General features: G+C 44.1%; 1 protein-coding gene across 1 annotated transcript in view; it reads right to left on the reverse strand.

The window, feature by feature from the left end:
• Positions 1-21,718, reverse strand: part of kcnj10a (potassium inwardly rectifying channel subfamily J member 10a) — a 67,820-nt gene that overhangs the window by 12,941 nt on the left and 33,161 nt on the right. The window contains exons 3-5 of the mRNA XM_023966268.2: positions 19,940-20,151; positions 9,149-9,280; positions 7,742-7,919 (exon numbers count right to left, since the gene is read on the reverse strand). Of these exons, the coding sequence (XP_023822036.1) occupies positions 7,742-7,919; positions 9,149-9,280; positions 19,940-20,151 (522 nt within the window). The remainder of the gene's footprint in view (positions 1-7,741; positions 7,920-9,148; positions 9,281-19,939; positions 20,152-21,718) is intronic.

Here is a 21,718-nt window from a genome sequence, read left to right on the forward strand (position 1 = left end):
TTGGAAGTGTGAGTGGGAGAATGTCTGGTGTAGAGAGCGGGAGAGCAGTAGAAGGTGTGGCTTTGCTGGTGAGCTGTGAGGTGAGACGATGTGTGGTTGAATGGAAGGAGGTTTCACCAAGACTGATATGGGTGAAAGTGAAATTTCGGAAGGAGCTGTGGGTGTTTGTGAGTGCATATGGTCCTGGCAGTGAGAGGAATGAAGAGGAGAGAGTGACCTTCTGGAACGACTTGGATGAGTGCTTGCCATGATTTTGAGGAAATGTGAATGTAGTGCTGATGGGAGATCTGAATGCTAGAGTGGGTGATGAGAAAATTGAGGGTGTTGTTGGCGTGCATGGTGTTCCTGGAAAGAATGATAATGGTGAGAGACTGATAGGAATGTGCACTGAAAGAGAGATGGTGATCGGGAATACATGGTTCAGAAAGAAAGAGATCCATAAGTATACGTGGGTGAGGCAGAGTGGTGGAAGAGTGATTGACAAAGCACTGATGGATTATGTGGTGGTTTCAAAGGTTGCATGCAGTAGATTGCTGGATGTAAGTGTGAGGAGGGGAGAGTGTGGAGGTATGTCTGATCACTATTTGGTGGAAGGAAGGTTGCGTGTGGGTGTGCGCCATGGGTGAGATCGAGAAAGAGTGGGGAGGCAAGAAAAGTTCTGAGAGTGAGTGTTTTGAAGAACAGAGAGAAAATGTGTGAGTATCAGAGGGAATTAGGTGGCAAGTGGAATATGGTGAAGGAGCAAATGCTTGTTGGAATGGAGGAAGAATGGCAACAGTTCAAGAGTGCAGTGGTTGGAAGTGCAGAGGAAGTGTGTGGTGTGAGACGTGTTGGGGGTGGTCTAAGAAAGGGAAGTGAATGATGGTGCGAGGATGTAAGGTTGGCTGTAGCTGAGAAGAGTGTACGAAGTATGGCTGCAGAGAAAGGACAGGGAGTCATATGAGTGTTATAAGGAGAAGAAAAGGGATGCTAAGAGAGCTGTGCGTGAGGCAAGAGCGGCTGCGGACGAAAGGTGGGGCAGACAGTTGACTGATAATTTTCGAGAGAACAAGAAAATGATTTGGAAGGAGGTGAAGAGGGTGCGAAAGGGAGTGTCGGGGAGGGAGGAGAAAGTAAAAACAGAGGATGGAAGGATGTTGAATGAGGGGAATGCAGTAAGAAAAAGATGGGCAGAGTATTTCGAGAGGCTGCTGAATGTGGAGGAAGATCGGGATGCTGTGATTGGGATGGATGGAAGGGAAAGTAGACTGAATGTATTAGAAGAGTTGAATGAAGCGTTGATTACAGGAGAGGAAGTTGAGCAAGCTGTGGGAAAGTTGAAAGTAGGAAAGGCTGCAGGTGTGGATGGGTGTGCTGTGGAATGCCTGAAGTGTGGTGTAGAGATCGTGATTGAGTGGTTAGTGAGATTGTTGAATGTGTGTTTTGCAAATGGGCAGGTGCCACTTGATTGGATGAGTGCGTGTGTGGTTCCCCTGTACAAGGGCAAGGGTGATAAGTATGAATGTGGTAGCTTTAGGGGTATTAGTCTGTTGAGTGTTGTAGGCAAAGTGTATGGGAGAGTGTTGATTAATAGGGTAGTGGAGGGAACTGAGTGTATGATTGGTGAAGAGCAGTGTGGTTTCAGGAGAGGTAGAGGGTGTGTGGATCAGGTGTTTGTTGTGAGACAGGTGTGTGAAAAGTTTTTGGCTAAGGGGAGGGAGGTGTTTTGGGCATTCATGGATTTAGAGAAGGCGTATGATAGGATTGATAGAGAGGCGTTGTGGGTTGTGTTGAGTATGTATGGTATTGATGGTAGATTGTTGGAAGGTGTGAAGAGTTTTTATAGAAACAGTAGAGCGTGTGTGAGAGTGGGAAATAGCACGAGTGAGTGGTTTCCTGTGAGGGTTGGTCTGCTCAGGAATGCGTGATGTCTCCGTGGTTGTTTAACGTGTATATGGATGGTGTGGTAAAAGAGGTGAATGAAAGGGTGTCGGGTACGGGTGTGAGCATGATAAATACTGACGGCAGCGAATGGAGTGTGAATCAGTTGCTGTTTGTAGATGATACTGCACTAGTGGCTGACTCAGAAGAGAACTTGGCACCAGTGGCGGTTCTACACTAACTTACTCCCTGAGCGAGTAACCCCACCAGCGCCCCCCCCCCCCCCCCCCCGCACACATACAAAATTTTGACGACATACCGTTGTGTTCCCTATCTTCTATTTAGCCATTTTACACAAAAAATGCATGAATTTTCTAGACTCGTATTACAGGGGGGTCAAACTCAGTCATACAGGGGCCTAAGTTAAAAACACGCTTAAGGGCCGAAGAAGATCAACATTTACTGAACACACTAAAGCTAAACTTTTAAACTTAAACTTTAAATTAAAAGCTCCAAGCTTCCTCTTTGAATGTAGTAACACATTACGTGTAACGCATCGGGCACGGCAAATGCCGCCCCCTATGAAGTGCCGCCCTGGGCGACCGCCCACATCGCCCATATCAAAAACCGCCACTGCTTGGCACGTCTGGTTGAGGAGTTTGGAAGGGTGTGCGACAGAAGGAAGTTGAGAGTGAATGTGGAAAAGAGTAAGGTGATGAGGTGTACGAGGTTAAAAGGTGAACGTAGATTGAATGTGGCATTAAATGGGGAGTTGTTGGAAGAGGTAGAGTGTTTTCAGTATTTGGGGTCGTGTGTCTGTGTGGATGGTGGAATGGGGGGAGAGGTAGAGTTTAGAATGAATGAAGTACGAAAGGTATGGGGGGGAATGAAGAGAGTGTTTGAATGTAGGTCACTGGGAAAGGATGCAAAAAGGAGATTGTATGAGTGGTGCCTGCAGCGTTATATGGAGCTGAAACGTGGAGTCTGAAACTGGCGGAAAAGAGGAAGCTGAATGTAGTTGAGATGAGATGTTTGAGGAGTATGTGTGGTATGACCCGTATGGATCGTGTGAGAAATGAAGTTATCCGAGAGAGAACTGGTGTGACGCGAGAGTTGGCTGATAGAGCAGAGCAAAAGGCACTGGGATGGTTTGGACATGTTGAAAGAATGGGAAGGGAGCGATTGGTGAAAAGGGTATACAAATCTGATGTGAGTGGAGTGAGAATGAGAGGAAGACCGCGAATGGGATGGACAGAGGGTGTAAGAAGAGCGTTGAATGCAAGAGGGATGACTGTGGTGCAGGGGAGAGAGGCTGCTCAGGACAGGGATGGGTGGAGAGAGCTTGTGTATGGATGAATGGATGGTTGTGGTAGAGGTCTGGTCTTGGGATGAAGCGGCAAGGGGAAACCAGCCTTGGCTGAGGCCCTGCTGTGGAGGTGCCCACACTGGAGTGTGCAGCTGACCCTGGTGCAGTGTGGTGTGGCTTAGACCAGGCCTCAGACCAGTCACACGCACATACACACACACGCACTCACACACTGAAGGAGGAGGGTTTGGGGAAGAGACAGAGGGAGCTAAAATTGTGTGCCTTGTCTAGGCTACCCCACCTTGGTGGGACACAGCCTTGGTAAATAAAATAAAAAAATAGATGTTATTATCCCTGAATAATTACTAAGGCCCAGATGAGACACTGTGGCAAGCAGATTAATGGTAATAATTATAATGAAAATGCAAAGAGGGGATTGCATTTTCATTTTAACATCCACAAGCCCATTTAGAAGATAGTCTCCTGCAGCTTTGCACTGATTTTGCTGTTCGATGACAGCTGGAGTCCCATCAACAGCTATAGCAGATTTCGCCATGCTAAACGTTTACTGGTAGGACCAACAAGCACTCAGCACGAAGCTGAGCGCATGTTGGTCCAACCATCTATCTATCTTCTAAATGTGCTTTTATTGTTGTGATTATTATTAAAGGCCTGATCACTCATATTTTTTAAAATCCGTGCGGTCAGTGCTTTTTTCTTCGCTGCAAGGAGCACCCGAAAGAAGACGGGTTACCATTATGCTAATATGTGCTTCAAACATTAGCCGTGGAGGTACTTAATAGTCAGAACAGGCAATGAGCATTGAAAGACTTTATATTTTTGTGGTCCTTATTTCTCTTAGGCTTTTTATCTTATCTTTATTTCGTTGAAGGTTCTCTTTCAGGTTTACTGTGTGTGGTTCCCGTCCTTTTAATTTTAAAGGGACTTCCTGAACATTGCATATGTAAAGAGGTTTTAATGCTGCAGCTCCAAACTCATCCCCCTTCAGGAGAAACAGTCTTTGATCTTCTAAGACCATCTGGAAGGCTTGGCTGTAGGTCTGACATGGACCAGAAATAAATTGCCTCTAGGATCCGATTCAATGTGTGGGAACCTCTGAAGGTGCCAACTCACATGTGAAGGACAAAGAGTTGAGACTGACTGCCTGCGGAGAAGGATCCGGGCGACTGTGCTGGACCCCATGGGGACATAGTTGGTGGTCGGACAGATGTCCGTCTGTGAAGTAACCCCTTGGACGTCTGAAGCGGGAATTGGATGCTGTGATTCCAAATATGGACTGAAGGAAGTGGGCAGACCTTTCGGCCAGCCAATCCGAGCGTCCAGAGGAGGAGTGTAGCAGCCATATTGTTTTCCTGAGGAGGGGGCTGAATGCACCGGATAAAAACACCTGGATGAATAGGAGCCTTTTGTTGTCACAACAGGCTGGCATGTTAAGACGCTGTTAACTTTGCGCTTTGCAAGCTCTGGAACTTTGGGAACCCGGACGTCTGTTTTTATTTTGTTTTACTCTGTTTTAGAAATATTGTTAGGGAATAAATTTGTTAATCTTAATCCAGCCGAATCCAGTGGTTTTCTTCTTCTCGACTTTTTTGAACACGCAAGGAAAATAACCTCAAAGCCACAGATTATTTCCAACAGCCTCTTGGATGTAAATATGTGGGAATTACATCATCCTTTATTTTGTTCTAGACACCACTGGAAACAAAAATTCATATGACGGTTTCCTCAGAGATCGTAGCAGCACATCCGCCTTCGGCGATCGGGAGCTTCTGGCCGTGGGGCTTGGCGCTCCGCTGCGCGAAGGCGGCTACCGGTCCGAAGAAAAAAAGCTTGTCGGGGGTTTCGACGACCCGCGGTGCTTCCGCAGAAGGCGGAAATGCTGCTACGTAGTCCTGAGAAGCTGTGTGCAATCATCAGAAGTTCACAACCGTCACAAAGCACTCTTCTCTGCCGCTAACACAAAGCTCCACTGCTCCTAGCATGAGTCTGTTAGCAGCCGGACAGACGGAGATAGCACTGACGTCATCGCCCCGCCTCCAGTCTGGAAATGCTTATTCGAATTGAATATTGCGACAATGTTCGCAGGGTGGATGTTAAAATGAAAATGCAATCCCCTCTTTGCATTTTCATTATAATTATGACACAGAATAAGCGTTTTTTAAGTAGAAATGAAAAAGCATTTTGAAGTATTGATTTTTCATTTTAACTTTGAGTTATTTGATACAGTCACATTTTGAAAATGAAAAAGCATTTCTGTTATTCCATTTTAATTGTCAAATTAGACATTTCTAAATTAATTTTGCTACACATTTACCAGAGAACTTTTTAAAAAAGAAATGTCAAATATCATTTTCATTATCATTTTAATTAAGTGACAGAATAAGCGATGTTGAAGGAGAAAAAGGAAAAAGCATTTTGATGGATTATTTTTTCATTTTAATTTTAAGTCAAAAAATGCAGCTTCATTTTGAAAATGAAAAAGCAATTCTGGTTTTGACTTTTATTTTTAATTATGCTACAGAATCGCTTCCACATTTCATACGCCGTCATCAAAATTTCCGACTCCGTCTCACTGAAGTATAGCTCTCTCTTTTTTTCTCCACCCGTTTCCATGGTGACTCTGGAAATTGGTGATCCATTGAGAATGTCTCCATGTACCGCAAGGAATTATGGGATACCATTTCCTTTGGCTGTCTGGACGGATTCGGATTTAAGTGTGGGTTTTTGACCAAATGTGTTTAGTTGTTTAGCTGTTTTACTGTGTATTGCCTAGTTATTTTGTCCTGTTATGTTTAATTCTTTCTGCAGCATGAGTAAGAGGGAGAAAGAGGATGATGAGTTTATTTAGCACCACTACTATTTAGTAGTGTAATGTTAAAGATCGAGAAATGGTAATTGAGTTCAGGCTGTAAATCTATTTTGTTTCATTCATTTTATTGTTATAAAAATGAGGATATCTGCAGGCTCAAACTTAAACATATGAGAGTTCAAGAAGTACAATAAATTAAGATGGAAAAATATTTAATTGAATTGGAGTAATATGACATTTAGTTAGATAAATTTGCACATTTGAGTTGGATAGACTTACGAAATTAGGTTGAATAAATGTAACTTAATTACTTGTTACCAATAGAAGTAATTTATTTAAGTTGGCAAAGTTGGATAAGTTATATATGTATATGCGTCACAATGAAAATGGAAATGAGATAGAAACTTATGTGTTTACTTTGTCCATTCTTTTTCTCCAAGCAGAAACTCTTTCTTTTGCTGATGAGGCCGTATCACTTTTTTGATGGCCGTATAATCTTCATTAGCTGTCATTAAAATCACCGACTCCGTCTCACTGAAGTATAGTACTCTCTTTTTTTTCCCCACGCGTTTCCATGGTGACTCTGGAAATCGGCGATCCATTGAGAATGTCTTTATGTACTTGCCGTGCACGCGCATTAACCCAGGGTTCCCAAGTTGAGCGTAAATACGTTAACTTTTGGAACTTGCTTATTCTGGGTATGTGCCCAGAATAAGCATGTTCAGGCGGACTTCAGCCAGAGTTCAGGGTTAAAGTCAGGGTTGTTTAAACATACTTTCTGGAATACTCCCCAGTGCTTCAGCTCCAGTGTTGACATACCTTTGACTATCATAACTCTTCTACTGTTTGTGCAATTTACGTAATTCCAACTGATCCTGAAGTAGAGAAAAGCAGCCTATTACAGTAGTGAAGTACACTTTACATTCATAAAGTACTCACGCAATCAAGATAAATCAGCTGATTCTGATGAGGAGAAAAGTAGCTTTGTGCCATTTTTTTGTTGCATACCGTATTGGTGCAAAGCCAATATGAAAAGCTGCTTTTATCCGCTTTACAATTTGCTGATTTGCATTGATTGCGTAAACTAGGGATGTCCAAACTTTTTGCAAAGAGGGCCAGATTTAGAGAGGTGAGGGCCAACCATTAGACCAGCACTCGTTAATTATTTTAATGATATGACATGCCAATGGACTGTTTAAAATTAATATTTTTATTGTAGTAGTATTTTGATTTCTTCACATAAAACAAAAACAAATCTAAATACATTTAAACCAAAATGTCTGTGAATCCCACATTTGAAGACTAGAAATTAGATTAAGAAAAACTGTCTGTAAAATAAGTGTGAACATATGAAATCTGGTGACGTTAAAGTTTACAGAATAAAGGTGAAGTTATACTTTTATGGAATAGGGGAAAGAAATTAGTGATTAATTGTCCTAGAGGTGGGGGCTCTAACGGTCGTCTGATGGGAGGCTGGTTTACTGGTTTTGAGGCCTGGGGTGATTAGGACCCCCAAACTCAGTGTTCGAGGTGGTGGCTCCAACAGTTCTCTGACGGAAGGCTGATTTACTGGGTTTGAAGGCCGGGGAGGTGAGGTCCCATTCTGTGCTACATGATGTAAATGTACGATCTTTCAAAAGCTGCAGGTCCCTATTGAGGTCCCATGATTTTTTTTTATTGTATTGACTACAATTAAACAATTGACTACAAATTGTTTCAACTAAAAACAACACACTAAGCCCTACCTTTTGCTGCCCAAGCTCTGAGGGGGCTGTTTTCATCAATGACATGATAGTAGGTGAGCGGTATAACAAGGAAGGGGCTGTCAGTGGACATATCTACTTGGAAAGGCACGTTGCGCTGGTCCAGACGAACCGTCTCACCCTCCTTTGTTAGGGAAGTCTGAAGCAACTTTCCTGTCACCTGTGACACAAGACAGACTCAGTTTATGTTGCCAAGGTGTTTGACACGCTAAAACCTTCCATGATGTATTACCAATGTTGTACACTAGGTTCTTGTTTCATGACCCCAAAACTGGCGAGAACAAAAGAGGTTTTGTGAAAATAACAAAACAACTTTGCAGTTTTTTCCAATGAATTGACTTATTGTTTTTTTTATCAGACACAAGTTATGTTTGACACATGCGTGACATGTTGCAACGAATGTATTCCGTCTTCGTCATAGTTGTCATCAGATTTGAATGAATTTCAATTATTAGCAACCATGTATTTTTTTAAGTTAAAAATATCCAAACCATGGAGAGAAATTGCTGCACTCTGCAACAATATTTCAAAAACATTTAAATGTGAACTTAGCTTTTAATAAAACTAGATGAACATATTAGTTATAATAAAACCTCTGGAAAAGAGACATACCGGGGTGTAACATAACAGAGTCATCTGACCAGTTTTGTTTACCAGAAAGCGCTTATAAACTTCTGACTGGGATGTTGGGAAATACCACACTGATGTTAAAAATCTAGGAAATGTTGATAAATCTTGCAGTATGTGCTGCATGGATCTATCTGCATCCACTTCTCTTAGTTTTTGTGTTTTGTCAGAGACACCCATATATTTAACAAAGGAAAACAGGCTAATTAAATTGTGTTTATCATTTCCCCTCTTTTACAGCCTGCAATCCTCCAGCACTCTGTTGATAAATTTTAGTGCAACACATTTCTGTGTTTGCATGTTATTCACATGGAACCCTCTGGTAAATCCGGCCCCATAGAAAAAAAGAGTTTCTTTTACAGCATGTTCCAAATGATTATTCAAATGATATTTTTGTACGATTTTTCTAAATACTCAATGGGAATGACAGTCAGAATTATTTTCTAGTCACTAACCAATATATTCGTTTTCTGTATCTTTAAAATGCACTGTTCCATATTATTATTCACAACTATGCACAGAGTTCTACAACATTTTATAGATGGTATAGAACTGAAAATGATAATTTGTTGAATTAGCTGCATTAGGAGGTCATCTTAACTAAAATCAAAGCTCCAAGTTATTTTTACAAAAAGATCTTAATAGGTCGAGTTACATTTTAACATAAGACCCCAGAATGAGATGCTGCAAATCAATGACGTTCAGTTGAAAATAAATAAATTAAAGCACCTACAACTGATAACAACCTCTATGGTGCATCACCTGGCATCCCAGTAGTAGGCTTTTCCTCATGTTTGCCACCCGGATCATGACGCATGGTTGACCCTCGTGACTTGATACAACAGCATGTTGACTGAACTTGACCGTCTCACCTCTCTTCTTGGGTCGAGCAACCTGCATGAGGAAGTCAACAAGTCAATGATTGGGAATTCCTGTTAGAAGATAATGTATTGCTCATATTTAAAAAATAGATGTGTCTAGCAAAAAAGGAAGCAATGGCTCGCATGTTAAATAAATAACTAGTGAATAACAAAAAAATGGGTGCTATTAACCCTATATAACCACTCACATCCTTTTTGATAAACAAGTTTCTATCTCATTAAAATGATTGATACTTTCTTTGAAAACCCATTCCATAGAACTAAGTCCATGTTTGCTGCCCTGCAGTGCATCCTCATTCCGCTAGAGGCAGTAAAAGGGCTTTTTTTTTTTTGCTCATTTTAGAATGGTTGCTTCCATAAAATCTAAAAAATGCGTTTTTACTAATTTCCAAAACTTCATGTTGAGAACAGCTTATCTATTGTTATTCATTTTTAAATGACCACTGGCTGTATCGAAAGAATGAGAATGTGTTAAGAAACCCTTTTTTATAATCCAGTTACAACAATTTTTTAAAAAGATTTATTTATTTATTCGATACATGGACAGCGCATTTTAATAAACATTCCTGTCAACATGCCAGAGTTGGCCAAAGGTATATTTTTCTTCTGCAGTCTCTTGGTAGATGTTAAAATCAGCCTAAAGGATCAAAATAAGATTACATGTTTACATTACATTGTGTATATCGAACAATACATTAAGTAAAATTAGCAGTTAACCTAAAAGTAAATTAGCAATAAAACAATCCAAATCAGACAAATGCATGAACATATACACACATAACGGGCGGCAGTGGCTCAGGCAGTTGAGCATTTCGTCCAAAGATCGAAGGATCGGCGGTTCGATCCCCGCTCCCCCCAGCCAACTGTCGTTGTGTCCTTGGGCAAGACACTTCACTCTCCTTGCCCGCAGTGTCGCTCCACTGGTGTGTGAATGTGTATGAATGTCCCGGTGATGGTCAGAGGGGTGCGAACTGGCATCCACGCCTCTGTCAGTCTGCCCCAGGGCAACTGTGGCTACAACAGTAGCTTACCATCACCAAGTATGAATGAGGAGTGAATGAATAATGGACACATTGTAAGCGCTTTGAGCGTATGGAAAAGTGCAGAGAAATGTAATCCATTATAATTATTATTATTACATACAAAACAAGATGGTACCGGGGATCGGTGAGAGGTCTACTTAGTGTTGACAGCTCTGATTGACAATGAGCCATTTCTTTAAAATGGTCTTAAATGTCTGTTTTAAATGAATTACATGTGTTTCAATTTCTGATAGGTAACCCTTGTGCTATCCTAGGCACTTTAAAATTGGCAGTTGGGTCATCTAGACCCACTAAACAGTGCTCTGAACCTTTTTTCTTCAATGATTTGTGATCTTCACTGGTGTCCATGGATTACATGAAATCTCTCCACCTTTATCCACCTTTGTCATGGTAGGGAGAACACATCAATGTAAGGGTGGGGTCATCTAAGATAACACAAGGGATTTGGGGGGGTTAGGTTCCACTCAGTAGCAGCTCTAACAGAAAAAGGAATATGACCATGAACACTTTTTCTAAAGGGAATGATTCAGTCTCCTCTGACTGCACTCCGAGTTCTGTTGTATTCAGCTGTCCAAATGTCAACAAACTGGGGAAGAGGAGGGGATGATGGGCCATGAATAATTTTGTACATGACACAGAGATTTAAAAATTTGAGTGTCAAGGAACGAAGACGTGGACACAAGATGCAGGACGACATAAGTTGTGAAACACAAGGATTTTAATCCTGAGGAAGGCTCTGAGACTCGTACACTAGTAACCGTCATAAGAGAACGATCCGGTGATAAGTGAGGAGGAACACAAGGTATATATAAACACACACACACAACAGTGATTGACAACAGGTGAGTAAACAGGTGCTGGCGATGAAGAAGTCAAGTCAACAGAAGCACAACAGAACACCGAACCGGAACCTAACAAAATAAAAGCCCCAACCCGGAAGTGAAGGTGAACCTAACCGCCCTGGCCCCCGGTACCCGACAGTAACCCTCCCTCAAGGGGCGCCTCTGGGCGCACCATCGGGCTTGTCAGGATGGCGGCGGTGGAACTCACGGAGCATGTCCTTGTCCAGCATCCTTGATGTCGGCTCCCAGGACCTCTCCTCGGGCCCGTACCCCTTCCAATCCACCAGGTACTGCAGACCCCGACCCCGCCACCTGACGTCCATGATGCGTCTGATGGTCCATGCAGGCTGACCGTCGATGATACGAGGAGGTGGCGGTTGGGAGGGAGAAGGCTGGAGAGGACTCGTAACGTGTGGCTTGAGCTGAGAGACGTGAAAGACTGGATGAACACGCATAGTACGAGGAAGGCGCAGTCGGACCGCCACAGGGTTGATGACCCTCTCCACCTCGAAAGGCCCGATGTACTTGGGAGACAGCTTCCTCGACTCCGTCCGCAGCTTGATGTTAGCTGTTGATAGGAGAACCAACTGACCTGGTGTGTAGGTGGGTGCAGGTACCCTATGCCGATCGGCCAGTCTCTTGTTAGCTGCGGACGAGCGAAGAAGAGCAGCGCGTGCCTCCCTCCAGATGCGCCTGCAGCAGCGGTAGAGGTGTTGAACCGACGGGACCGTCGCCTCCTGCTCCGGAAACAACGGAGGTTGGTAGCCCAGGGAACTCTCAAAGGGGACATACCTGAAGCAGATGATGTCATAGAGTTGTGGGCATACTCAACCCACGGCAGCAGGGTGCTCCAAGATGCCTGGTTACGGGAACAGACGCATCGGAGAGCCACCTCAAGGTCCTGATTGGTCCTCTCGGCCTGCCCGTTGGACTGTGGATGGAACCCCGAAGAGAAACTGACCGTGGGACCAAAGGCTGCACAGAAAGTCTTCAATAATTGTGAAATGAACTGAGGACCGCGGTCAGAGACGATATCCACCGGAATGCCGTGCAGCCGGAACACATGTTCAATGACGAGTCTGGCGGTCTCAACGGCCGAAGGCAGCTTTCTCAGGGGCACGAAGTGGGCTGCCTTGGAAAACAGGTCCACGATCGTCATGATTGCAGTCTTCCCAGAGGAGGATGGCAGACCGGTCACAAAGTCCAGGGCGATGTGGGACCACGGACGGCTCGGAACAGGTAAGGGGAGTAACAGACCTGCTGGTGGTCGATTGCTGACCTTGTTCTGGGCGCAGATCGTGCAGGCCAAAACAAACTCTCGGGCGTCCTTCGCCAAGCTGGGCCACCAGAAACAGCGACGCAGGAAGGAGACAGTTCTGTGTACACCGGGGTGACAAGTGATGCGAGTAGCGTGAGCCCATTAAAGGGCATGACTCTTTACGGCCCTGGGTACATAGAGTCTTTTAGGTGGCCCACCACCAGGGTCCGGTTCCCGGGTCTGGGCAGCTTTGATATCCCTCTCCAGCTGCCAGGAGAGGGCACCCAGAACACAGGAGGCAGGTATCACAGTCTTAGGTTGCTGACTCTCCACCACTGGTTCCTGTTGCCGAGAAAGAGCGTCTGGTTTGACGTTCTTGGAGCCAGGGCGGTAAGACACCACAAAATCAAAACGAGCAAAAAACAGTGACCACCGTGCCTGTCTAGAGTTAAGCCGTTTTGCGGTCCGGATACAGGACAAGTTCTTATGATCAGTCCAGACCACAAAAGGCTGACCCACCCCCTCCAACCAGTGCCTCCACTCCTCCAACGCCAACTTGATAGCCAGAAGCTCCTTGTCACCCACATCATAGTTGGTCTCCGCCGGATTAAGCCGGCGGGAGAAGAAGGCGCAAGGATGAAGCTTGCTGTCCGCACCCTTACGCTGGGACAACACAGCTCCAACCCCAGTGTCCGAAGCGTCGACCTCCACAACGAACTGGGCGGAGGGATCAGGTTGGACAAGAACCGGCGCCGTGGTGAAAAGGCGTTTGAGGTCCCGAAAAGCACCCTCGGCGGCCTCCGTCCAATAAAAAGGCGAGGAAGTGGAGGTCAGACCCGTAAGGGGGGCTGCGACTGAGCTGTAATTCCGGATGAAACGGCGAAGATAGTTGGCAAACCCCAAAAACCGTTGGAGCTGTTTGCGAGTGGCAGGGGTGGGCCAATCCACCACCGCACTGACCTTAGCCGGATCAGGTCGCACCTCCCCTCCTGTGATTGCAAAACCCAAAAACGATACACTAGAGGAGTGGAAATCACATTTCTCGGCCTTCACAAACAGTTTATTCTCCAGGAGCCGTTGGAGAACCAGACGAACATGCCGCCTATGTTCGCTGGGGGTCCTGGAGAAGATGAGAATATCATCCAGGTACACAAACACGAAATGATGGATGTAATCTCGTAGCACATCGTTAATCATGCCCTGAAAGACAGCCGGAGCGTTGGACAAACCAAACGGCATCACCAGATACTCATAGTGTCCAAGATGTGTGTTGAAAGCGGTCTTCCACTCGTCACCCTCCCTCAAACGCACCAAGTGGTACGCATTCCTTAAGTCCAATTTAGTGAAGATACGGGCCTCCTGCAAAGACTCAAATGCAGTGTTCATGAGGGGAAGAGGATAACGGTTCTTAATAGTGATGGCGTTTAACCCACGAAAATCAATGCATGGCCGTAAAGAACCGTCCTTCTTCCCTACAAAGAAAAACCCCGCTCCCACAGGGGACGAAGAGGGTCTGATAAGGCCCACCCGAAGAGAGTCAGTCACATACTGCTCCATGGCCTCCCTCTCAGGCTTAGACAGACTGTAAAGATGAGTCCTGGGGAGTGTAGCACCAGCCTGCAACTCTATGGAGCAGTCATAAGGCCTGTGAGGAGGTAATGAGAGAGCCCGGGATTTCGAAAACACCTCCCCCAGATCGTGGTATTCAGAGGGCACCTTGGAGAGGTCGGGTGAGGACGGCTGTCCTACTGGGTCAGCGGAATCAGCCCCTGGATGCCGAGCTGAGCGTAAGCAGACTTCGTGACAGTGATTACTCCAACTGTTTATACGGTTGTTAGGCCAGTCAATGACTGGATTATGGGCCAGGAGCCAAGGAAACCCCAGAACCACCGGATTATGTGGTGAGTCAAACAGAAAAAAACAAGTATGCTCGTGATGGTTCCCAGACAGTATGAGGTGAACGGGTTCAGTGATCTGGTCAATCGTGGCGACAACCTCTCCATTAAGGGAGATAACCTGCCAAGAGCGGGGAAGTAACTCTGTCTTTAGTCCGACCCGTTTGGCTGGCTCGGCATCCATGAGGTTCTGTTCAGCCCCTGAGTCCAATAAGGCCTGAACAGGAAACCCCCCACCCCTAGACATGACATGACCCTCCAGAAAACAGGAGGTGGATTTCGAACAGGTGGGCGCTCGCCCTCCGTTCGTCAGCGTGCCCACTCTTAATGACGAACGGAGACATTTGGGCAGTGCTTACAGAAATGTCCCCGCTGACCACAGTAAAGACACTCACCCGCCGCTATCCGTCGTCTGCGCTCAGAGGGGGATAAACGACCACGGCCCAGCTGCATGGGTTCCTCCAACGGAACTACAGGAGAGTCTGTGGAAGCAACAGAAGAAGGATGAGAAGAGGGCGGGTCGTAGTCGTCAGTGCGTCCGCAGGAAAAGGAAGCGTTCGACCGGCGCCCCCGTCGGCGATCCTGCAGTCGATTGTCAATCCTGATGACTAGAGCGATGAGAGGCTCCAGAGAAGATGGCAACTACAAAGGAGCTAGGTGGTCCTTCAGCACCTCGGACAGCCCCTCCAGGAAAGCGTCTACGAGCGCGGCGGGATTCCATCCGCTCTCAGCAGCGAGAGTCCGGAACTCGATAGCGTAGTCTGTCACCCGACGATTTCCCAGCGTCAACCGCATCAGCGCCCGGCTGCCTCTCGACCGGGTTTCGTGTGCTGAAAAACTTGGGTGAAAGCGTCGAGAAAAACAGAAAGAGAAGCGCAGGTTGCTCCCCCACTTTGCCACTCCGCGGTGGCCCACGCTCCGGCTCTGCCGGTGAGGTGAGAAATAATAAACGCCACCTTGGCACGATCCGTGGGAAAACTGGCAGCCTGCAGCTCGAAATGGAGTTCACACTGTGTGACAAACGCCTGGCAGTCCCCAGAGTCGCCAGAAAACCTCTCCGGTCGGGCCAGCTGAACCGCTGGGGCGGGAGACGTCTGGACCGGAACTATCGGTGCGGATGCGGCAGAGGAGGGATGGAGCGGATGAGGTGTCAGCGGCTGCTGAACCTGTCTTGCCAGGGTGTCGATGCGATCGCAGATCGCAGTCAGCTGTTTCTCCTGGCGATCGGCCATCTCCAGCATACCTCGGCGGAGGCAGTTCAGCTGTTCCTCCTGGTGGCGGATGACCCACTCCTGGCTGCTGGTGTTTGCTCGAGAAGCTTCTGCGTCTGCTGCGTCCATGGTGACCGGATCGTAATGTCAAGGAACGAAGACGTGGACACAAGATGCAGGACGACAGAAGTTGTGAAACACAAGGATTTTAATCCTGAGGAAGGCTCTGAGACTCGTACACTAGTAACCGTCATAAGAGAACGATCCGGTGATAAGTGAGGAGGAACACAAGGTATATATACACACACACACACAACAGTGATTGACAACAGGTGAGTAAACAGGTGCTGGCGATGAAGAAGTCAAGTCAACAGAAGCACAACAGAACACCGAACCGGAACCAAACAAAATAAAAGCCCCAACCCGGAAGTGAAGGTGAACCTAACCGCCCTGGCCCCCGGTACCCGACATTGAGCTTGTTTTCTCAACTCAGTAATCCATGTTTTTTGTCATATTGGACAATGGTAAATAAACAATGTTGGGTATCTTATCCATATTTTAACAGTTTGTTTGTTTAATGTTTGCAGAGGTTTTTAAGATGTATTACAAGCCTGTGATCAGACAGTAGGTGATATGTGAGAAAACCATGGAGTGCATGTACATTATTACTGACTGTGTGGACATCTGATCGTGAATGTGTCTGAAATTACTGAGGTTTAATTTGATTTTATTGCAGACACTTTTGATGTGTAATTTTAAAGACAGGTTTGAATCCAATATAATACCTATATATTTGGATTCTGACACAATCTGCAGCCTCTCTCTTAAAACAAAAACATTTGGTTCAGCAGTGAAATTATTATTGGACTTGCTGAAAAACATTGCAATTATTTTAGATGTGTTTAACTGCAAGCAATAGTGCTTTAACCAAGCTGTGATGTTAACCATGGCATTGGTGAGCTTCTGAGTGTGGCGTTTCATCGCTACCATAAAGTGAAAGGTCAGTGTCTGCACAGAGACAATGGGACATATGGATGGAAGGTCAATCATGTATAGTGAAAATAACAAAGGTCACAAAATTGATCCTTAAGGAAGACCAGTTGGCAGACTGAGAGCTGCAGATTTAAATGACTGTACTCTGACATGTTGGGAGTGGTCAGTGAGTCAATCCATTGCAGTGTGTCAGAAGAAAAGTTAAAATTACATAATTTTGACAGTAAGATTTTGTGATTAACAGTGTCAAAAGCCTTCTTGAGATCCAGGAAAACGGCACCGACAACCTCCCTTGGTCCAGCAAAATCCTGATATTTTTAGTAAAAAAGCAGGTAGCAGTCTCTGTGGAATAATTGGCTCTAAAGCCAAGCTGCATACAATTGAGAGAATAGAGTGTGGTGTTGAGGTGGTTTATAATTTGTTTAGCTACCAGAAGAATGCTAATGGGTCTGTAGTTGGACATGGAATAAAGGTCTCCACTCTTAAAAATAGAAGAGACAAGAGCTGGTTTCCAAATGCTCGGTAACATATTTTGTGAGAAGGACAGATTGATGGTTTTGGTAATGGGGCCAGTGATGAACAGAGGTACTTGAACATCATTGTTTCCAAAAATAAAAATGTCTTTGCATCTGGATGGTTTGAGTGAATTGATGGTCTTTGATACATCTGAGTCTGTGATGTTTATTAAAGTGGTCGTAGAAGTCCATGTCAAATATGTGTGCATCAAATATGAGTAAGTGCAAAAAAGTGCATATTTTCCTGAGCACTCAAATCGATATTTTCGCATCCTAAACTAGCATTGTGGTCAAAAACTTACTAAAATCCATCAATATCTCATAATTGATAAAAGATATCTCATTAAAAAAAGAATATTGCAATTTCTTGTGGATTTAATCGAAGGGTTTGAACATTTTCTACCCAAATCTTTTTTTTCTTTTTTTTTTCTTTAAATTCTTTGATGTAATGTAAGCTATGACCATTGTGGTGTTTGTTAATATATTTTTTGTCTTTTGTATTTTGTGCATTGTTGTTATGGCTGTGGCCATATTAAGTTTTGTCTTTCTTTTTATTCTGTGCTTTGTGTATTTTATTTCTGCATCAGGGTGGGACCTCTTTTGTTTTTGTGGATCCCCATGTGTCTGTCTATTTCAGGTGTGGTGCTGAGAAGGTGTGGCTCCCATTGAATCCAAGCTGATGGAGGCAACCTTTAACCCTTGTGCTATCTTAAATGACCCAACCCTTACATTGACGTGTTCTCCCTGCCATGACAAAGGTGGATAAAGGTGGTAAGATTTCATGTAATCCATGGACAGTGAAGATCACAACTCATTGAAGAAAAAAGGTTCAGCGCACTATCGGTCTAGATCAGTGTTTTTCAACCTTTTCTGAGCCACGGCACACTTTAACCTTAAAAAAAAACCTGCGGCACACCAGGATCCAAAAATTAAAAAAAAACAAAAAAAACGGAGAAACTCAGTCTGTATTGATCTACAGCCCATCCACAATCTTACATGCATTTTTGAGATAATTGTGGCAGAAAAAGCTTGAAACTGCAGCTGTTTTTTTCTAAAAGATGCAATAAAAGTTAAGTTAGAAGATGTAAAAACAGTTTGATGTGTGTTCGTTGATTTCAAGACGTTTAACAACAGATCTCCTTGAGCGCTGTCACTCTCACAACCCAATGCATCATGGGAGATGTAGTGCATTAAACGGCCGGCGGAGATCGCGTCTCTGAGCTTCCTTGTTTTGTTCACTTGTTCCACGGTCTGACATCGGATTCTGTGGAAAGCTGCACCGATAAAGACGAGCTTTAGCTGGTATTTTTGTTAGAACTGAGCGACTTTACGAGCTAAATCGGGACAAGGAAGTGAAGACTTTAACCACTTCTGATTGGTCAGACTGATGACATGTGATTAAGCTCCCCAAGAATGATTGGTGGAGACAGTTAAAAGGACGGGACTTTTCCAAAATACAGCCGGAGTTGCAGCTGAATCGCGGTACGTCATTCTTATCAAAATGTCTTTAATAAAATAAAATAAACGCAAAGAAAAAGTATTTTACGATCTTCTATATTCCTAACTCCTCAGTGTTTTATCAGGGCCTGTTTGGATGATAAGAGAGCTGAAATCCTGGAGATGGGAAATGTTTAATTTTTAAGTTAATGAGGGCAATTTCCCACGGCACACTTGACCATCTCCCACGGCACACTAGTGTGCCGCGGCACACTGATTGAAAAACACTGGTCTAGATGACCCAACTCCCAATTTTAAAGTGCCTAGGATAGCACAAGGGTTACAAGCACTACGTGGACCTCTAGCCTGCGAGATTGGAGCTTTGCTGCAACCTGTCTCCACTGCAGCCTGGCGCTCTTCTCCACCTGTTCTGTACGGTGGCCCAGAAGGGTCACAACACAACACATTAACTTTACACACAACACATTAACTTTACACACAACTGTAGTTTGTGTTGCAATTTGAAGATCTTTGTGGGTTTTTGTGGTTTTGTGTTCAGGCCCACTCTATGTAGTCTTTGTTTAGTGTAGTTATGTTAAAGTGGCAAACTGTGTAGTTATGTTAAAGTGGCAAACTGAGATTGATGTAATTCATCCAAAGAGCCCAGAGACACAATATCATTCACAAGTATAATCAATTAAATTATTGAAAAACAATGAATTTCTTTTTACACTTAAATACACTTTGCATAATAACTTGGCACACACTGTATTCTAACCGCTGATTAAGTGTAAACGCTGAAAACGTCACATGCTGGACATGTTGTGTCCCTGATTGTTTGACATGATGAGGCAATCTCACCAAAGTCAAAATATTTTAACGCCGGCCACACCGCCCAAATTGCACCTTGCCACTCAAATTGCGCTGCCAACCACTGCGCCGTACCCGTCATTCAAATCACACCACTGGACATCAGTTTGCGGCTGTACCACTGACTTAAAACTAAAACTGGCTGCCCTTGATGCAACATTCTTGAATAGCATTTGGTGTCAACGCAGCTTTAAACTGTAGTTGCAAAGAAGTAGGGGTGAACTGCCATTTTGTTTGTGTGACTGTTTGCACCTGTTTTGTTAGTTTCAGGAAGATTGATCAGGCTCTCACATTTATTTTCTTTTTTGTTTGTAGAGGTCAAAAAGAGTTCTGTTTTGTTTTTTTTGTTGGCCTTGGCTTAACCTAAATGCCTCATTTTTTGTTTATCTTTGCATTTAAGACAATAAACCATTTTGTTATTGGTATGGTCAATTGTCTTGCCAGTTTTAAGTCTTTTTTTTTTTTGGTTTGAGGGCTTACTTTTTTCCTTCTTTCTTTTTATTTATGCCCTGCACCCCTCGAAAGACAGTGCAAAGCAAGGGCTTTACAGGGTCAACCAGAAACTATTAAAACGTTGAATTTTTATATTAATTAAAGATCACAAATACCTTTGCGAGGAAAGTGCCAGTGATGAAGATCTCCATTACCATGGTGATGACCAGCTGAGTGATGAGTAGCACAATTGCCACAGGACACTCTTCTGTGATGCACCGGAAACCATAACCAATGGTGGTCTGGGACTCCAGAGAAAAGAGGAACGCCCCTGTGAGTGTTTTTACCTCCATTACACATGGCGTGTGGTTGGAGGGGGGGTCAAACTCTGGAGGAAGACAAGATGAATAGCTGATGTGTTTGGTTCAGACAATTTGCTAGGATTCAGTGTTCACTTCACGTGTTTGGCCAGGTTTTCGATTTTAGTTTATCTAGTAAAAAATGTGAATTTGTCCACCTTTCATCATGATCATTTACTGGTAAAAGGTGCTGGAGAGACTGATTATGGCAAAAACTGAAAGACAGAATGACCATCTTTCTCTAATCATTTATAAACTGCGTTTCCATTACACGTATGCGCAAAACTTTATCAAAATTCTACAAATGTTGAAAAAACACAATTTCGCAGTTACACTGTTTCCACTAAATCATAAATGCGAATACACCCAAACCAACTCCTGCAATCAGTGATTTAAAAACATGGCAACGGATGTCAACAATGCTTTGATTTACAGCAGATACATTCAAATTTCTGCCACAACACTAGTGCTAATGATCAATGCCACAGTCACTGCAGAATGTGATACTTACTACTGACGTCACCCAAGACAAGAATTTTATGTCCGTACTGCAATCGCACCATTTAACCTGTATTTAATTCAAGCGACTAGAGCGGGGGTCGGCAACCCGCGGCTCAGGAGCCGCATGCATCTAGTGGCTCCCTGGAGGATTTTCAAAAATGTAAAAAGAATGGGGAGAGAAATATATTTTTTGTTTTAATATGGTTTCTGTAGGAGGAAAAACAAGACACAAACATTCTTAATGTTTTCCAATGCTGTGAGATTGTGTAGAATAAATATTGTAACGCTCACCAGGTACGTCACTTGCTCAAGAAATATGGGAGCCAAGCTGTCAGCAAGTTGAGCTGTCAATCAACTGACTGCGCTGGAGAACTGTCCCTATCCCATATACCGCACGACTCCGAACAGTCTCAGAGAGGAGGAAGCTTTTAGCGGACCGCTAGGCAGGTGGCTGATGTAAATCGAACCACCGTCAGTTCCGTGCATTGCTTGATGAAGTTTAAAGCGAATATTCTGATCTCCTGCTAGAAAACAAAGTCAGATGGCTGTCCAAGGGTGACGCTTTGCGTCGCTTTGTCGTCTGTTTCGAACACGTGAAAACATTCTTGAAAAGCAAAGACCTGAAGTTGAACAACCCGCAACTGGAAGATACTGTGGCTCGAAAAGCTGCTGTTTTGGTGGATATGACTGTGACAAGCCACCTAAACGAGCTGAATGAAAGTCTCCAGGCGCCGCAAATGCTTGAAGCTGTGCTGTCATTCGAGCGCAAGCTGGCTGTCATGGGGCATGCACGTTCCATTTTATTGTTTTTTGTTCGAATCCTCAAAATAAAAATGACTTAAAAAATCTGATTTCTTTATTTCATTTCTTTAATTTTATCAAAGCAATGAAACATAATTCATTGATATTGTAATGAAGTCAAACGTGCACCACAGAGCAGTCACGTGATGCGTCGTTCTCCGCAGAATGCACTGCAGGGCAAATAAACATTTAATCATTAATGCTCATTATGTATTTGTAGCAACTTAGTCATTTTGATAGTAGGCTAATATAGTTAATATAGATATATATTGCATGTGTTGCCTTCATTATAAG

Source organism: Oryzias latipes, chromosome 18 (genome assembly GCF_053564925.1).
Source record: "Oryzias latipes strain Hd-rR chromosome 18, Olatipes_Hd-rR_3.1".
Classification (NCBI taxonomy): Eukaryota; Metazoa; Chordata; class Actinopteri; order Beloniformes; family Adrianichthyidae; genus Oryzias; species Oryzias latipes.